This window comes from Molossus molossus, unplaced genomic scaffold, assembly GCF_014108415.1.
Source record: "Molossus molossus isolate mMolMol1 unplaced genomic scaffold, mMolMol1.p scaffold_m16_p_6, whole genome shotgun sequence".
NCBI lineage: Eukaryota > Metazoa > Chordata > Mammalia > Chiroptera > Molossidae > Molossus > Molossus molossus.
The window spans coordinates 495,480-514,050 of NW_023425399.1; the positions used below are offsets into that span (position 1 = coordinate 495,480).

Here is an 18,571-nt window from a genome sequence, read left to right on the forward strand (position 1 = left end):
AGGGGCTAGAGGGCCACCCCGCCCCCCACCCGGTCTGAATGCCAGCCTGGAGGCAGGCAGGGGGTTGTGCATGCCTGTCCCAGCTCGTGGGGCTTGGGGGGCGCCTGCAGTGACCTGCCGCCCCACACTTCCCACCGACTGGGACGCACACGCAGCGAGGCTCCGAGGCTCCGAGACTCTGACACTTGCCGTCCCACCGGCCCTTCCACTTTCTCCCCCTTCAGAAGTCCCTCCTCTGCTGGGCCCCGCGTGCGGCGTGGGCACCAGGCTCGGCACCGTGGAGCATGGAGCCCTTCCTCAGGAAGCGACTGGCCTTCCTGTCCTTCTTCTGGGACAAGATCTGGCCGGCGGGCGCCCAGGACCACAGCACCCCCTGCTTCCCGGGCCCTGCCGCCCACAGCGAGCTGGAGATCCCCGCCTCTGCCTTCTGCAGCGCCCCGGCGCCCGGGCAGCTCTTCAGGGCGGTGGACGACTTCACAGCTCGCTGTGCGGATGAGCTGAGCGTCCGCCGCGGGGACAGGCTCTACGCCCTCAGGGAGGAGGACGACTGCATCTTTGCCCGAAGGCTCTCTGGTCGGCCCAGCGTGGGGCTGGTGCCCATCGCCTACGTGGCCAAGGCCGCCCCTGAGATGCTCTCAGACCAGCCGTGAGTACTGCCTGCTCTGAGTCAGGAATGCGTGAGCCTGGGGCCGTCCAGGACCCCTGTGGGGTCGTTCACGCACTCAGCAGCCGGGCTCCCCCAGGCTCTGCCACAGGGGTGAGCACGGACCCTGGGGCCTGGGCAGCGGTGACGGTGCTGGTCAGGTCATGGGACGACCCGTACACCTGCCTTGGCAGGTCACGCTGGGACTCGGCCCTGGACGGGGCTCTCGGAGGCTCCGGTTCCACAAGGTGGGCTGAGTGGTCACTGCGTGGACAGCAAGGGGCAAGGGAGACATAACAGCCCTGTCCTCCCGGAGCTCCCAGTGAGGCCATCAGATGTCCCCTTGTGCCTGAGGGGAAGTAGTAAGGTGGTGACTGGGGGTGAAGGCTCATAGCGGGGTCAGCTCTTCTCATCCGTCCTCATCCAACCAGCCCCCCACCCACACTGGGCCAGGTATGGGGCAGACCCAACTCTGGCCTTTGGGCTTGCTCCAAGAGAGGCTTGTCTGGGGAGTGGACAGGTAGGGGGAGCCCAGTGAGTGTCCCGAGTACCCGAGGTGCTGAGGGCAGGGGGTCTCCAGTGGGACATAGCCGCCCTGCTACCTGGCAGTCTGCATGCCAGCTCGTCATCACGGAAGGAAGAAGGCAGAGCGCGGGGGGTTCCAGGTGGGCTCCTCGGAGGAGGTGACCTCTCAGCTCAAGCTCCAGGTCCTTAGGGGAGGGGAGTGTCCTGGCACAGCTATGTGCCCACTCCGGCAGTGGACATGGTCCACGGGCCTCAAGCATTTCACCCGGAGCCTGGACATGCCCCTGACCGGTGTTTCCCCTGAACGCGGCTGGCTGTGTCATTGTGGTCTCCGGTATCTAGATGGACGGGGCATCGCCGAGGGGCCGAGGGGGTCTGTGTGCATGGAGGTGGTGAGCTGAGTGAGACCAAGCCAGGCGCTGGCTGGTGAGCGGGCAGCTAAGGTGGGCTCTGCTGCCCTGCCCGCTGCGCAGACCTCCGCCTGACGTGGCCCCGGTGCTGCGCCCAGCGGGCCAGGCCTGAGCCCTGGACGTGTCCTTGTGGACCAGCACTGGCCACTGCCAGCCTTCTGGGGGTTCACAGGTTGGGGGGAAGCCTGAGTCTGAGGAAGGTGCCCTCTGGCTCCCACCCACCCCGAGGGGGAGGGGTCCACTGTCCCTCCAGGTGTGGAGGGCAAAGCCGGAACTGCCCTGGAACGGGCTGGCGGGGCTGGGGGAGGGAGGGGCTGCCAAGAGGCAGAGCTAATGACTGCCTGGGCTGGAGATGAAAGGGCTGACCACACTCACAGGGTCATTAGCCCCAGACACCTGTCCCTGGGCCAGACCGGCTGGGTGGGCAGGTCCCTCAACCCCCACGGTGAGGCCTCCTTGCTCGAATGCTGCTGAGGCTGGGCTGCCTCTTATCTCGCCCACAGCCCCTCACCCCGCCGCCCAGGGAGGGACCGGAGAGCATCCTTGCGGGGCCTCATCCCCCTGGGCCCTGGGCGGCAGGGTGGCTCTGCTGTCCTGAGAAGGCCCTCTGGCCCCTCCACACCGGAGACGTTCCCCCGGCCAGCAGGCCCCAGAAGGCAGGGAGGAGGCCCTCGGTGAACGTGGACAGAGCCTGGCAGCCCCAGGCTGTGCCTCCTGCCCCCCTCCCATGTGTCCCTGAGTGTGCTGCCCCCCAGGCATTGTCTTTGGGGACCCATGTAAGGTCCACGGGTCCCCCACCCTCCCCTGCCGCCCTGCCTGCTGATCTGTCTCCCAGCGTTTCCCGGGCGTCTGCTCCACTCACCAGCACCCACCTCTGTGCGATTTTCCCTCTTTCCAGCCCGGTCCGACCCCAGGGCGGTCCAAGCCCTGTCCCCACAGCTCCGGGTGGGTGCAGGTTGGTCCCCCCCTCTCCTGCTAGGCCCTGCTCTGATCCCTGGCTGCAGCTGTGCCTCCCCCCCCCCCGTCCCCTCTCCTGGGGGCACACCACCTTGTGCTGACTTGCTTTGAGTGACGCTTTGGGCCCCCACAGCCAGGTCCCTGGGCCGTCCCTCAGGGTGGGTGAGGGGCTGTGCCCATCAGGCTGTCCCCGAACATCTCAGTCCCTGCCTTGAGGGCAGGCGTCCTGCCACTGGGTCCCTGGGAACCCCAGGAGTCGGGAGGCTCCCGGGAGGGAAACTGACCGAGGTGTGAGTTTTCCCCACCTGGGCCTTGGGGAACAGACACAGGTGATGGGGTGGGGCCAATAGCCACACCTGCCTGACTCAGGTAGAGTGCTGGCCCAGATGAGGTGTCAGATGAGGGAGCCCCAGGTGGGTCCCGCCCCACCCCATGCTCAATGTGGGGTTCCTCGTGTCTGGGAACCCACACAGACTGAGCAGCGGGAGCCTGCACCTCTGCCACCCTGGCGCCTGGGGCGGCCTCCGTGGGAGGTGCGCTGGGTAAGCAGAGGGCCGAGGGCTCGGGCTGGCCTTGCTGGGCAGGGCTCCTCAGAGGTGGACACCGATGTTTGAGTTTCCCGTCTCCCCAGCCTCTGCCCAGCCCGGCTCAGGCCACCACCTCCAGGGCCTTCCCAGACCCTCCAGGGCTGAGGCTGCCTCTCCCACCCACCTGTGACCTCCTGAGCACGCGGGCCATCCCAGCCGGGTGGCACGGTGGCCCTCCAAGCCACGCCTGCAGCCCAGCCCACACGCCCGGGCGACAGCAGGGCGCTCTGGGTCCCCGGGACCCCTTCTCTCGCAGGGGCTCAGCTGTCTTGAGTTTGACAGGTTCAGCCTATGGCCATGCTGACTGCGAGCCTGTGGCCGAGGCGAGTGGACAGTCTCACCTCACGCGGTCACTGCTGGTGGCTGTCAGCTCCTTGGCGGCCCAAGCGGTCCTCCTGTCCGGTCCCTGACGACTCCGGAGGCTGAACACTGGGGGCTGGGGCAGGGGGCCCAGAGCCAACACACAGGACCTCTGACCAGTGCGGGGCAGGGGTCACTAGGGCTGGACCTGCCTCGTGACCCCTGTACCTGCTCTTTGCAGCTGGTACTTCAGTGGCATCAGCCGCACCCAGGCCCAGCAGCTGCTCCTGTCCCCGGCCAACGCTCCAGGGGCCTTCCTCATCCGGCCCAGTGAGAGCAGCCAGGGCGACTACTCGCTGTCGGGTACGAGGCCCTGGCACCCCTGCCCCCAGGGCACCCTGTGCAGCTCCCTCCGGGCTGGAACCCTCTTGCCCTCAGGGTACCTACCCCAAGGCCTGCAGCGCCCACTGCTGGTCACTTCCCGTGTTTGTCTACTCATGGTTCATGAGCTCACGGGGCCATCCCGTCCCTCGCATTACCTCGCAGACGCTCACTCACCAGCTCCCACTGAGCGTCCACTCTGGGCCCTGGGCACACAGCTGGCAGGGGCCCCGTCCAGCCCGCACTGCCTCCTCCTCCACACGGCTCTGGCGGTCTCAGCCCCTAGGAGGGTGGTGGCATCTCCTGCTGGGGTGGTGGAGAGTCTGGGCACAGCCTCCATCTCTGCACCCCCCAGTCCGGACCCAGGTCAAAGTCCGCCACTACCGCATCTCCACGGCTGCGGACGGCAGCCTGTACCTGCAGAAGGGCCGCCGGTTCCCCAGCCTGGAGCAGCTGCTCACCTACTACCAGACCCACTGGAAGCCGCTCCAGAACCCGCTGCTGCAGCCCTGTGTGTCCCAGGTGGGCCGGCCCCGCCCTGCCGCCAGCCCTTGCAGGGCCTGATACACGGCCCGGAGGGTCAGCAGGGGTCCGATGAGGCCTGGGAGCCCACACCTCATGAGCCCTCCACACTCCGGTTGGGGCCCTGCCCCAGAGCGAGGTCTGCTCTCCTCTGAGAGTCCTGGGTGGCGGGTGCCAGGCTCTGCAGGGCAGCAGGAGCCAGTGTGGGGCACGTCTGGGGAAGGTGCTTGTGGCAGCCCCAGCCCAGGGCAGGAGCTGAGGGAGGAGATGCTGATCCCGAGGATCCACACCTGGGGTCACACCTGGGGTCACACCTGAGGTCCACACCTGGGGTCACACCTGAGATCCACACCTGGGGTCACACCTGGGGTCCACACCTGGGGTCACACCTGAGATCCACACCTGGGGTCACACCTGGGGTCCACACCTCGGGTCCACACCTGGAATCCACACCTGGGGTCACACCTGGGGTCACACCTGAGGTCCACACCTGGGGTCCACACCTGAGGTCCACACCTGGGGTCACACCTGGAGTCCACACCTGGGGTCCACACCTGAGGTCCACACCTGGAATCCACACCTGGGGTCACACCTGGGGTCCACACCTGAGGTCACACCTGGGGTCCACACCTGAGGTCCACACCTGGGGTCACACCTGGAGTCCACACCTGAGGTCCACGCCTGAGATCCACACCTGAGATCCACGCCTGGGGTCCACACCTGGGTCCCCACCTGGGGTCCCCACCTGGGGTCCACACCTGAGGTCCACGCCTGAGGTCCACGCCTGAGATCCACACCTGGGGTCCACACCTGGGGTCCACACCTGAGGTCCACACCTGGGGTCCACACCTGGAGTCCACACCTGAGGTCCACGCCTGAGATCCACACCTGGGGTCCACACCTGGGGTCCCACCTGGGGTTCACACCTGGAATCCACACCTGAGACCCACACCTGGGTCCACTCCTGGGATCCACACCTGGGGTCCACACCTGGGGTCCACACCTGAGGTCCACACCTGGGGTCCACACCTGGAGTCCACACCTGAGGTCCACACCTGAGGTCCACGCCTGAGGTCCACGCCTGAGATCCACACCTGGGGTCCACACCTGGGGTCCACACCTGAGGTCCACACCTGGGGTCCACACCTGGAGTCCACACCTGAGGTCCACGCCTGAGATCCACACCTGGGGTCCACACCTGGGGTCCCACCTGGGGTTCACACCTGGAATCCACACCTGAGACCCACACCTGGGTCCACTCCTGGGATCCACACCTGGGGTCCACACCTGGGTGGAGCCGCAGTTCTCCACCACAGCCCCAGAGGGGCTGGCTGCCTTGCCGAGGGGCTGAGGCCGCGACCCAGTTCCTCTGGTCCGGTAATGACAGCCTGATGGGCAGTAATGAGTGTTTGTGGATGGATGTTCTCCAGCGAAGGTGCCACTTAGGTCTGGAAGCAGTTGGGCTGGGCCCGGGGAGGTCAGCACCTGGTGCCCCTTGCTCCAGCCAGAGCACATGCTGGGGTGGAGGCCTGGTTCCCAGAGACGCTGCCACTCTGCCAGGGCACAGGCAGAGTCACTGAGCGCCCCCCGCCCCACAGGAGCCCCCCACGCAGGACGCGTGGGAGCGGCCGCGCTCAGAGTTCACCCTGCAGAGGAAGCTGGGCGAGGGCTACTTTGGGGAAGTGTGGGAAGGCCTGTGGCTCAGCTCCGTCCCTGTGGCCATCAAGGTCATCAAGTCAGGTGGGTGAGGCCCCGCTGCCCTGCCCTGGGAGCCCCGCAGCCCCGGGGGGGGGTGCAGGTCCTGGAGTAGCGCCCTTTCCCGCAGCCGACATGAAGCTCACGGACCTTGCCCAGGAGATCCAGGCGCTCAAGAGCCTGCGGCACCAGCGGCTCATCCAGCTGCACGCCGTGTGCTCCGCCGGAGAGCCCGTGTACATCGTCACCGAGCTCATGCGCAAGGGCAACCTGCAGGCCTTCCTGGGCAGTGAGTGCCGCCCGGTGGCTGCCTGCCTGTCGGGGCAGCAGACCTGCCTCAGGGCAACCACCTGCGCCCTCTGGGCTGGGCTGGGACCACTGGCAGAGCACGGTTCCTGGCTGGGTGGAGTGCAGGTGGGGGAGGGTCCAGCTGTGTCACCGCCCTGAGCCCCTGAGCGAGGTCAGCACAGACCCAGCCCCGCCCGGGTGCCCCCTCCCACTTGGGCCCTTCTCTGTCTCTCTCCGTCGGGGACCCAGAACGGGCTGCCAAGGAGCAGCTGGCCCGAGTGGTCGCCGCAGCCGCGCAGGGCCCACCCCCTCTCAGATGAGGAAGCTGAGGCACGGAGGGTCGTGACTGGAAGAGCCGCGCCCTGACCGCGAGCTGTCCCGCAGGCCCCGAGGGCCGCGCCCTGAGCCCACCCGTGCTCTTGGGCTTTGCCTGCCAGGTGGCCGAGGGCATGAGCTACCTGGAGGAGCGGCGCATCGTGCACCGTGACCTGGCCGCCAGGAACGTGCTCGTGGGTGACGACCTGGCCTGCAAGGTGGCCGACTTCGGCCTGGCCCGGCTGCTCAAGGTCAGTGCTGGCCGGGGCTGCTGACCCCGCAGGCAGCGAGCAGGTGGGACGGAGGGCACCCCTTCGCCCACCCACCCCGGGGTCCTCTCCCCAGGACGACGTCTACTCCCCGAGCAGCGGCTCCAAGATCCCAGTCAAGTGGACGGCCCCCGAGGCCGCCAACTACCGCGTGTACTCCCAGAAGTCAGACGTCTGGTCCTTCGGGGTGCTGCTGTACGAGGTGTTCACCTACGGCCAGTGTCCCTACGAAGGTGAGCCGCCCGGCAGCCCAGGGGAGGGCACACCTGCCTGGGGACCGTGCACCCCGGAAGGGGCCCAGCCTCGAGGCTCCCCTGCCGCGGGTCTGGCGAGGGCCGGGAAGGGATCCACAGTGTCTCCTCCCCAGGTCTGAGCAACCGGGAGACGCTGCAGCGGATCGCCAGGGGGTACCGGCTGCCGCGCCCCGCCGCCTGCCCCGCTGAGGCCTACGTGCTCATGTTGGGGTGTTGGAAAGGCAGCCCCGAGGAGCGGCCAGCCTTCGCCGAGCTGCAGGAGAAGCTGGGCCTCATGCACAGGCGCCTCCAGCCCGCCCTCACGTGACCCCGGGGGCGCCGGACTTCGGGGGCCTCGCCCCCCGCAGAGCCGACCCTCAGGTCGTTTGCTCGGCTCCCACAGGAGCCCCTGGCGTGGGCCTCCCAGGCGGACACACGCTGTGTGCACACAGGCCGAGACACACACCCACTCAGAGGAGGCCGCTGGAGTCCTCGCCCTGCATGGCCGTCCCTGGCGAGGGTGGGACTCCGCAGACAAGGGGCGGAGCCTGAGCCGGCTGAGGTCCCTCCCGCCTGGGACTCCTCCCAGGGCTGAGGGCAGCCTGTGTGGCTCCCCAGTTTTCTCCCAAGTCCCACTGGGGCCTGTTGAAGGGGCTGGTGCTGGGCTCCTAGGCCGGCCCCAGGCACTGGGCACAGGCCGGGCACAGCCACCGCCTCCTCGTGCACAGACCCTGTGCACGCAATAAAGACGTGTATACTGAGTCAGACACGCACAGACATGCGTCACACGTGGGCCTCAGTCCCCAGCAGAGCAGGAGCAATGGGGGGCCCACCAGCTGGTTCATCACGACAGAGGGAGAGCTGGCCCCAGGGCATCTTGGGGCCCAGACAGGGAGCCAGAGGCAGGAGCTTTGGGAACAGCCTCTTCTATCTCCCGATGGCTGGGTGGCCGTTTAGGGGGCTGGTGACTCCTTGGAGGTGCAAGCCTGGTGCCCCTGGCAGTGCCGTCGGGCAGGAGGGGGCTGGGTGCTGAGGGAGGCGGGCACTGGGGTCAGCTCTCGGGGATGAGGAAGCTGCCGGCTCGCTGCTGACCTCAGGCCACAGTGAGGTGCTGGATGCGGAGGTGGGTGCTGTACCCCGTTGGGTCCTGGCTCCGGTCATCACGGATGGACACGGGGGGGACAGGAGAACCAGGTGGGTGGGACCTGCCTTCGGGGTCCCCAACCCCATCCTCCTGGGAGCCCCACGCTGGCCGCTGTGCCCCAGAGGCTTGTGGGGACAGAGGGACAGACACACGAAAGCCGGCCCTCGGGTGTACCGCTGATCACAGCCCCCCCAGCGCAGATGAGTGACCCCTGGGGCTGCTCAGAGCTGGGTGGGCTGGGGGAGGGAGGGCAGCACACGGGTGAGGTAGGAACCGGCCGCTTCAGGCCCAGGTGCACCTGGCTCCAGGGCAGGGCTGTGGGGAGGGCCGGAGCCCTTGGCGCCTCAGACCCTAGGCTGGGACCACCCCAGCCCTGGTGGGTGGTGGGGGCAGAGGGTTTGTCTGAACTTCTTGGGACCCTGCCCAGCAGCTGCTGACCCCTCCACCCTGCGCCGGCCCGAGGGGCTGGCTTGGGTGTGCAGGCCCCAGAAGGTGAGGGCTGGAGCCGAGCTCCTCGGTTTGGGGGACCAAGGACTCCTCTGGGCAGGGGCTCCAGCCACCAGGAAGGGTCCCCCCCACTGGGAGCTGCAGTGAGTGTGACCGGCCAGAGGCAGGTGTGCCTGGGGTCACCGCGGTGTCTCACCAGCCCCGTGCTGGGGGCTGTGCTCTGGGGCCTCTGGGCCCAGCAGACGCTAAGCAGCCCACGGCCGGCGGTCGTCCCCTGAGCCCTGCCCCTCCCCAGTCGGCTGCCCCGTCCCTCCTGGCCCGGTCAGAACCGAGCTGGGCTGTCCAGCACAGCACATGTGTGGCCCTGTGGAGAGCAGGCTGTGCACGGACTGCAGTTGCACACACGTGTTCACACCCTCACACTCGCTCCTGTTCTTGCTCTCCAGGTGAGCTGAGCAGGGCTGTCGCTCTCTCCTGAATGAAAGGGGGGGTCCCAACGGGCAGGAGCCACACTCATTTGTCCTCATTGTCCCATTGGGGCAGAGCACCCTGACCCCGGCACCTGCTCCACGGGGGATGCGACACTGGGCCACACCAACTTCTTGCCACGGTCAGGGTGTGTGTGCCGGCTCCATGGTGAGCAGGGAGCATTGGACCTGGGAGAATCTCTGGGGAGGGAAGAAAGGCAGCTCCCGCTGGGCTCCAGCCTGCTGTCCGTCTGTCCCACCTCCGTCCCAGTGGCCCTGGGTCGGGGAAAGCCTCATCCATGGCCTCTGCCCCTACCCAAGACTCTCCACGACTCAGGCTCTGCTAAGGTGGACCCGGGAGGGCCCTGCCTGATCGGCTGCTCCCCTCTCTCTCTCTCTCTCTCTCTCTCTCTGTCTCTCTCTCTCGGCTCAGGTCTGGCCCTGTGGTGCTGGGTGAGCATATTTCCACAGCAGGTAGCAAGAGCAATGCCCAGACTGACCTGGCCCCAGTGGGTAGAACAGGTGGGGCTGCCAGGCCCTTGGAGTGGAGCCCAGGTGCTCAGAGAGCCGCCTTTCACCGGGAAGTGGGCGGGCTCCTCGGCAGGGCGGGTGGGGTGTGGGGTGTGTGGCCTGTCAGAGTGGGCCCCGCCCACCACACCTGCCAGCCAGGTGTTCTGGAGTTCCAAGCAGACCAGTGACAGGCAGGGAGGGAGGCCCAGGGGCTAGGTCCTGCCGCTTTAGCCGTCATGGTGTCTCGGGACAAAGTGCACCCGGGCCCCAGGTACGTGGGCCTCTGGGACTTTGAGGCCCGGACAGACGAGGAGCTGAGCTTCCGGGCAGGGGACCTCTTCCACGTGGCCAGGAAGGAGGAGGACTGGTGGTGGGCCACCCGGCTGGACGCGGAGGGCGGGGCCCTGGCCGAGGGCTACGTGCCCCACAACTACCTGGCCGAGATGGAGACAGTGGAGTCTGAGCTGTGAGTGCCCCAGGGCTCCCACTCCCCGGGCCTGCAGCACCTTGCGAGCTCTGGGCAGGGCCCCCTCGGAACAGAGCTCTGCACCCCTGTGGCCGGGCTCGGGGGAGGCCAGGGTGTGGCTGGCCATGGAGGGCGGGACTTGTGGCTTCGGCTTCCTGGGCCCCAGCTGGGGCTGGACCCCACCATCCTCATCCCAGGGGTGTGGCTGGGCTTTGCTGAGCCACAGCCGGGGGCCCTGCCCTGGGCTCCGCATGGTGGAGCCGTGGTCAGGACCCAGAGTGGACAGGAGAGGCTGCCGTGGGTGTCCGCGTGGCCAGCCAGCACTGACGGGGTCTGTGTGGGAACCGAAGGCAGGGCTGGGCCTTTCGGGGAGCCCAGCTTGGCTCACCTTCCAAACAACTGAAACCAGACGTACGACCTAGTTAGGAAGGAGGAAGGTCATTGCGACATGCCCTGCTCGGGTGTGGGTTGTGGGTGTCTGCTCCCTGCACCCTCACGGCTGCCTCATCACGAGCAACGTGTCTCTGGGAGGCGGTGGCCACCCCAAGGGGATGCTTGAATCACAGGGGCAGTCTGCGGTGGGCAACCCACAGACCCGAGCTGGTGCCTCTGAGCTCTGGGAGCAGGGTGTCCGGCAGGGAGCCCCACAGCCGGCCTGTGCTCCCTGACCAGGGCCCCAGCTCAATGGTGCTCTCGCTGTGTGCGGGCAGCACAGTGAGCAGGTGTGGGGGTGGCCGGCCGCCTGCTGAGGGGACACAGGCAATGAGCAAGGTCAACCTGAAGCAAGTCGGCTTCAGAAGGCGGGGGTCTCATGAGGGGTGTGATGCAGGGTGGGCCCAGCTGAGGAGGACCTGTGGCCCTGAGATAGCACATTCAAGAAGAAGAGTGGGGGGTGAGCAGGGGAGCCCCCAGAGGTGTGCAGAACGGGTCTGTGCTGGGCAGTGGCCTTCCATGCAGGGGCTGCATTCCAGGGGTGCCCCAGGGAGTTGGGGTGCTAAGGGCAGAGCAGTTGGCAGTAGAAGTCACCTGGGAGATTGCAGGCCCCACCCTGCAGCCCAGAGTCCAGGGCTCGCCCATGCACTGGTGCTGGCTGCTGGTGTGTTGGGATTGGCAGATGTGTGTGCAAATGTGTGTGTGAATGCGTGTGAGTGTATAAATGCACGTGTATGGAGGTGTGTGCAAATGTGTGAATGCTTGTGTGCATATGAGTGTGTGTGAATGTGAGTGTGTGAATGCACGTGTGAGTGTGCAAATGTGTTGTGAGTTCATGTGTGTGAGGGTCAAGTGTTGTGTGAGGGTGCAATTGCATGCGTGAATGCATGTGTGTGAATGTGCAAATGGTGTGAGCGTGCAAATGCACATGTGTGGATGATGTGTGCAAACACACGTGTGAGAGTGTGAATGCCTGTGTGCAAATGGGTGTTTGCGAATGTGTGTGAATGCATGTGTATGGGTGCAAATGGTGTGTGTGAGAGTGCAAATGCACGTGAGAGTGTGAATGCATGTGTGTGCAAATGTGTGTGAGAGTGCATGTGTGCGAGGGTGCAAGTGGTGTGTGAGTGTGCATGTGGTGTGTAAATGTGCAAGTGCAGGTGTGAATGCATGCGTGTGAATGCAAATGGTGTGTGAGTGTGCGAATGCATGTGTGAGTGCAGACAGGTGTGCACAGCCTGCTCAGGTCCCCGTGCTAGAGCACAGCCTGTCTGCAGCCCAGGTCTAAGAAGGTGGTCACAGAGTCACAGCCATGTGGTCCCACGGGATGGGTGGCACATCCCTGGGACAGGGTGGCTCTGACCACACATCGGGGGCACTGGGCAGAGTGGTGGGCGGTGCCTGCTCTACCCCCTCCCGGTCACTGGGGCCTTTCTGGAACCAGACACTTGGGACATTTGAGTCTGTGATGGGCAGAGAAAGGGCCTCAGGTCAGAGACAGTATCAGCAGGCAGCTGGGGGTCAGGTGATTGGCTAGGACGGGAGGGCAGGGAGGGGTCAGCGTGGGGTCAGCGTGGGCTCCGGCCCTTCTGCCCCCAGGTGGTTCTTTGGCAGCATCTCCCGGTCGGAAGCTGTGCACCGGCTGCAGGCCGAGGGCAACGCACGAGGTGCCTTTTTGATCAGGGTCAGCGAGAAGCCGGGGGCAGACTATGTCCTCTCAGGTACGCAGCCCCTCCAGGCTCCCGGGGTCGCCGGGCTTGTCCCTTGCCCCTGAACCCTGTCTTCCTGCACGTGGAGAGCCCGTACCCCTCCAACTGGCTGTGCTGCTGCGGTGGCCGGTTGTCCCCGTGGTCCTGGGCCTGGGTTTTCTCTTTCGCCACCGGGAGGACCACCGGGCAGGGTGCCGGGCGTGGGGTTCAGGGGAACCCTCGGGAGGCAGGGAGGGGTGGCGCCGGGGCGCTCACGCCTGCTCACCGTCCCCCCTCCGCCTGTGCCCTCCTCCAGTGCGCGACGAGCAGGCCGTGCGGCACTACAAGGTCTGGCGGTGTGCTGGCCGGCTCCACCTCAGCGAAGCTGTGTCCTTCCCCAGCCTGGCCGAGCTCGTGAGCCACCACCGGGCGCACAGCCTGTCCCATGGCCTGCAGCTGACTGTGCCCTGCAGGAAGGTAGGCGTCCCCTCCTCAGGACCCCACCACCTGCAGCCCTCGCTCCTCAATGACAGACCCTCAGGGTCACGCATGGGCCTCGGGGGGGCCTCTGGCTGCCTGGAAGCTGAGGTCCTACAGAGCTGGGGGTGGCGGGTGGGTCAGAGGAGGGTCCCCCCTCTGCCAGTCCCTCTCATCTTTGGGGTTGCAAGAAGTCAGCGATGCCCCTGCCGTGTACTGTCTGTCTCCCTGGGACAAGAGCTTTGTGCCCCACCAGCAGCTGGGCAGTTTTGTCTGAGTGGCACTTGGACCAATGTCATAGGCCAGAGCAGGCGGCGAGGGTGCTCACAGAAGAGCCGTTTGCTGGGCCCTGGGACCCTCCCCAGCTGACGGTAGCCTTACCTTTGAGGATGACCAGGGCTCCCCTGCTGGGTCAGAGGGAGTGCCCGGCGGGTGGGCTGGGTGGCGATGGGGTGACGCCCCTCCCTGCCCGTGTCCCTGCCTGTCCCTGCAGCACGAGCCGGAGCCCCTGCCCCACTGCGCGGCCTGGGAGAGGCCTCGGGAGGAGTTCACGCTCTGCAGGAAGCTGGGGTCCGGCTACTTCGGGGAGGTCTTCGAAGGGCTCTGGAAAGACCAGGTCCGAGTGGCCATTAAGGTGATTGCCCGAGGTGAGTGGCCCCAGGCCAGGGGGCTCTGCCTGACTGCCCCCCCCCCCCCCGCTCGCTGGGTGGGGCCAAGGCAATGCCAGGGCCCTGCTGTCCCGGGTGCCACACCCAGCACGGCCTGCGTGGGATGGAGCTGGCCTGTCCTCTCGATTATAAATCAAGATGCATCTATTGTAAAGGGCACATGAATTTTTTAAAATTCTGTTTTTATTATGTTATTTCTTTTTTTTTTATCCTCACCTGAGGACATTTTTCCATTTGTTGTTCAGATAGAGTGGGAGGGAGAGAGAGAGAGAGAAACATCGACGTGAAAGGGACACATCGAGTGGTTGCCTCCCGCACGACCCAACTAGGGCTGGGGACAAACTTCAACCCAGGTACCTGCCCTTAGCGGGAACCGAACCCGGGACTCTCTGGACCGCAGGCCGATGCTCTAACTGCTGAGCCAAACCGGCCAGGGCGATTATTTCTTTTTTAAAGTTTTTTAAAACTCGATTTTTAGAGAGAAAGGAAAGAGGAGAGAGAGAGAGAGAGAGAAAATCCATCGGCTGCCTCCTGCACGCCCCCTACTGAGGATCAACCCCACAACCTGGGCATGAGCTCTGACTGGGAATCGAACCGGTAACCTTTTCATCCACGAGACGACGCCCAACCAGCTCAGCCACACTGGCCAGGGTGGCATATTAAATTCTTCACGTAGATGGAAATCCACGAAAACCACTAGGAAGCTAGAAATCCGAAAGGCTGGTTTGCAGTTTCCTTGGGACCCACATTCCGGAGTCAGGGGCCAGGGCGCACAGGACACGTGGGGGGCGTTCCGGCTGCGCGTCAGCTTGGGCAGGTGCGGGCCAGAGTGAGCACGAGGGTGCCTGGGTGTGGTCAGAGCGAGAGAGGCAGCAGGTGGGTGCTGGGGAGCCACGGGGCCGTGTCTGCCGACACCCTGGCCCTGGGAGCGGGCTGTGCGGGGGTGGGGGGCACCATGTGCACTGAGGATGGGGCTGGGGCTGCGCCCACCGATGCCGCCTGTCCCCGCAGACGACCTCCTGCACCAGCACACGTTCCAGGCGGAGATCCAGGCCATGAAGAAGCTGCGGCACAAGCACATCCTGGCGCTGTACGCCGTGGCGTCCGTGGGGGACCCCGTGTACATCATCACGGAGCTCATGGCCAAGGGCAGCCTGCTGGAGCTCCTGCGGGGTGAGCAGGGGTGCTGGCGGCTGGGGTCAGAGGGACGCCTCCTCGGGGGGACAGGAGGGAACCCCGGCACCCCCACACCACGCGCTGGGTGGCCGGGGGCGCTCGGTGCTCCTTCAGGCCTTTCCTGTCTAAGGAACCGTCTTGTGATAAAGGCACCGTCCGCTCACGGTGGGAATTTGAGAAAACAGACAGGGCAAATATAAGAAAAGCCCCCTGGTCCCTACACACAGAGCCATCAGCCTATGTGACCGGCCCGTGGTTTCATTTTAACGACGGTGTCTGCCACCGAGCTGAGGTGCGGCTGGGGGCGGGAGAGGCCTGGGGTCGGAGAGGTCAGAACGGGGAGGTGAGCTCTGTAGGACGAGACATCGGTGTGATGTGTGCACCTGGGAAGCTGCTTTGCTACCGACCTGGGGAGGGCTCTGAGCCCAGTGCCCACGGAGGCCAGCCCACTGGGGCCCTCGCCCACTGTCCTCCAGAGATGACACGTTCCACAGTGAACACTGGTGCGCGGCGTCCAGGTAGCCGACGGCCTGTTGGACCTTTTTGGGGTTTTGGGGGTTTTCCATCGTTTAAATTACACTGGGGCCCTGGCCAGTTTGGTTCGGCGGTTAGAGCGTCGGCCTGCGGACCAAAGGGTCACGGGTTCGATTCCCAGACGAGGGCACACACCTGGGTGGCAGGTCCCATCTCCGGCCCCAGTCAGGGTTGTGTGGGAGGCAACCGTGTTTCTCTCACATCAATCTCTCTCTCCCTCCTTCTCTCTCTAAAAATCAATGGAAAAGCCTCCTCAGGTGAGGCTTAAAAAAATCACACTGGGCTGGGCGGTCTCCGTACGTACACCTTGGGTCCCCGTCACCTCACTTTAGTTCCCGGAAGGAAGCGCTAAGATGTGTGTGAAAAGTGTTCATGCTGACACAGAAACGCCTTCCAGAAGACAGAGTGGACCACTGTCCCGATTTTGTTTATTACTATTATTTTTTAATTGATTTTTTAGAGAGAGGGGAAGGGAGAGAGAGATGGAAACATCAGTGTGAGAGAGAGACATGGATCGGCTGCCTCCTGCACGCCTCCCACTGGGGATCGAACCCGCAACCCGGGCCTGTGCCCTGACCGGGAATCGAACCAGGACCTCTCAGTCCCTGGGAAGACGCTCCATCCACTTAGCCACACGACCCGGCCACTGTCCCAATTTCATTTATTTATTTTAATCCTCACCCGAGGATATTTTTCCATTTATCTTCAGACAGAGTGGGAGGGAGAGAGAGAAATATTGATGTAAGAAAGACACATCCATTGGTTACCTCCTGCATGACCCCACCAGGGCCGGGGACCAAACCACAACCGAGGTACGTGCTCTTGACCAAATCAAACCCGCGACTCTTTGGTCCGAGGGCTGACGCACCAACCCAGCCCCTCTGCCCTCTGCTCCAGCCCGTCTGCTGAGCCAGGAGCCGGAAGGGGTTGGCAGAGAGGACAGCCCTCTGGCCACACTGACCCGGGCCCTTTGCCTCTGCAGAGTCCGATGAGAAAACCCTGCCCGTTTTGGAGCTGATGGACATCGCCTCGCAGGTGGCCGAGGGCATGTGCTACCTGGAGTCCCAGAATTACATCCACCGGGACCTGGCCGCTAGGAACATCCTCGTGGGCGAGAACAACATCTGCAAAGTGGGGGACTTCGGGCTGGCCAGGCTCATCAAGGTGAGGCCTCCGAGGGCACAGGGCACAGCAGGCTCCCTGTGCTGGCAGCTGGGGTTCCTGTGGGGTCCCCAGCAGACAGGAGCTGCGGGCTCTGGCTCTGGGGGTGGGTCACAGGGCCTTCCAGAGTGGGAGGGTGGTGGGGCCCACGGCCCCTGCAGGAGCCTCGGGAGGAAACGGAAGCCACACGGGCCAGCAAGGGTGCCCAGAGGCTGGTGGGGTACACGGGAGGAGCCCACATCTCTGCTGGGTGGGGGGGAGCAGGAATCTGGCTCGTCCTCCACTCTGTGTGCTGCGCCGGCCTCTTCCGTGCAGCCAGGAAGCTGGGTGTGGCTGTGAGCTCAGGGCAAACATTTTTTTTAAATCCTCACCCGAGGACATTTTTTTGTTTTTTTTGTTCAAATGGAGTGGGAGGGAGGAAGGGGGGGGAGAGAGAGAGAGAGAGAAACATCGATGTGAAAGGGACACATCGAGTGGTCACCACCCACACGACCCAACCGAGGCCGGGCACAAACTGCAACCGAGGTACATGCCCTCAGCAGGAACTGAACCCGGGTCTCCCTGGACCACGGGCCGACGCTCTAACCACTGAGCAACCGGCCAGGGCCCAAAGAAACCTTCTTATTGCGAAGAATGTGGGAGACAAACTCGGTCAGAATCCTGCAACGTGCCTTGTGGTCCCTCGGTCAGCCCCACCGCTGGCCTCCCACCCCCACCCCACCCCCAGCCCTGGCAGACACCCACCCACCCATGAGTGACCCCCACAGGACAGCCACACCCCTACAATGAGCTGCGACTCCTCAGTCACACGCCCCCAGCTCCACCTCCACATTCTTGTAAACACCACGAGTCCGAGTCCGTTTCTTTGCTCCTGGATGTGTCCCAGGGTCCAGGGCTGGGCCTGTGGTTTCCCCTCATTGCGACATTTCCCTCCCCCGCTAGGGGCCTGGTCCCTCAGGAGGCAGGCCGCCCGGGACTCTGCCAGCTTCCAGTTCCTGCAGCAGGGGCTGGTCAGCCTTTTCCTGGCATCTCTGAACTCATGAACTTGAACATGCCTGGGGCCCCTCCCCAGGGGTCACTGTCCTACTGGGCTCAGCTGCCCCGTGTCTGGGCTCCCATATCTGGTGGGAGGAGCCACACCTTCCTGACCCTGACACCCCTGCTTTGCCACCTACCTGTCCTTCCCCCCTCGGGTGAATTGGTCTGTCTCCAAGGTGGGTGGCATCGCCCCCTAGTGGCGGCCTGTGTCCTGACCATGCCCATTCCAGGCCGGGCGGCCAGACACCTGCCCACCACAGGTTCCCGGTGCCCCGTGCTGCAGGGGAGCAGGTGGCCACCGCCTCACCCCCGGCGTGTCCAATTGCAGGAGGACATCTACCTCTCTCACGACCACAACATCCCGTACAAGTGGACGGCCCCCGAGGCGCTCTCCAGGGGGCATTACTCCGTCAAATCTGACGTCTGGTCCTTTGGGGTGCTCCTCCACGAGATTTTCAGCAGGGGTCAGATGCCCTATCCAGGTACTAAGCCCCAACAGTGTCCCTGACTGTGGGCAAGGTGAGAGGGACTGTCGCCTGGACCCAGTGCCTGGACTCCGTTCTGAGGGTCCAGCGCCGTCCAGAGAGCCTGAGAAAGGGGTGCGGTGCAGAGGGTGACAGGAGGACCCCGGGCTTCCTGGGGGGGCAGCAGGTGGTAAGCAGCGGCCTCCCAGGTGCCACAGCCCCCTTGTCCCGCCCTCCACAGGCATGTCCAACCACGAGGCCTTCGTGAGGGTGGACTCCGGCTACCGCATGCCCTGCCCCTCCGAGTGCCCACCCACCGTGCACAAGCTGATGCTCTCGTGCTGGCACAGGGACCCCGAGAAGAGGCCGGGCTTCAAAGCCCTTCGGGAGAAGCTGTCCAGCTTCACCAGGTACGAGAACCCGATCTGAGTGGCCCCCCCACCGCCGCACGGTGGCACTGACACCGGCAGCTCCCGGTCCAGCCTGTGCGCTCGGCAGGCAGAAGACACCCCTGCAGTCTAGGGGCCTCTTCTGAGACACCGGCACCAGGAACACTCCAGGCCCTCCCAACTGACTCCGGAACCATCCATGAGCAGGGGCTGAACCTGTCCCTGGCACTGACCCACACGCACCAGCTCAGGCAGGGCCTGGCCCTCGAGCCCTGGCCATGCTCTCCCTTTCCGCCAGGCCCCTGCCTACCTCCCGTCCTGGGGCTGGGCACACCCCCCCCAGCCCTCTGCAGACAAGGACAGCTTGATGGCCAAGCACTGCTCC

At 65.0% G+C, this 18,571-nt stretch overlaps 2 protein-coding genes across 2 annotated transcripts; both read left to right on the forward strand.

The window, feature by feature from the left end:
* The first annotated feature begins 284 nt into the window (after positions 1–284).
* Positions 285–7,453, forward strand: SRMS (src-related kinase lacking C-terminal regulatory tyrosine and N-terminal myristylation sites). The gene is made up of 8 exons (XM_036246035.1): positions 285–646; positions 3,664–3,785; positions 4,159–4,325; positions 5,924–6,065; positions 6,151–6,309; positions 6,693–6,874; positions 6,969–7,125; positions 7,260–7,453. The coding sequence occupies exons 1-8, from the start codon at positions 285–287 to the stop codon at positions 7,451–7,453; spliced, it is 1,485 nt and encodes a 494-aa protein (XP_036101928.1).
* Positions 7,454–9,914: 2,461 nt separating this feature from the next.
* PTK6 (protein tyrosine kinase 6) lies at positions 9,915–18,227 on the forward strand. The gene is made up of 8 exons (XM_036244688.1): positions 9,915–10,159; positions 12,191–12,312; positions 12,596–12,756; positions 13,250–13,403; positions 14,436–14,597; positions 16,117–16,298; positions 17,662–17,815; positions 18,039–18,227. The coding sequence occupies exons 1-8, from the start codon at positions 9,930–9,932 to the stop codon at positions 18,224–18,226; spliced, it is 1,353 nt and encodes a 450-aa protein (XP_036100581.1). The 5' UTR covers positions 9,915–9,929; the 3' UTR covers position 18,227.
* Positions 18,228–18,571: the final 344 nt, after the last annotated feature.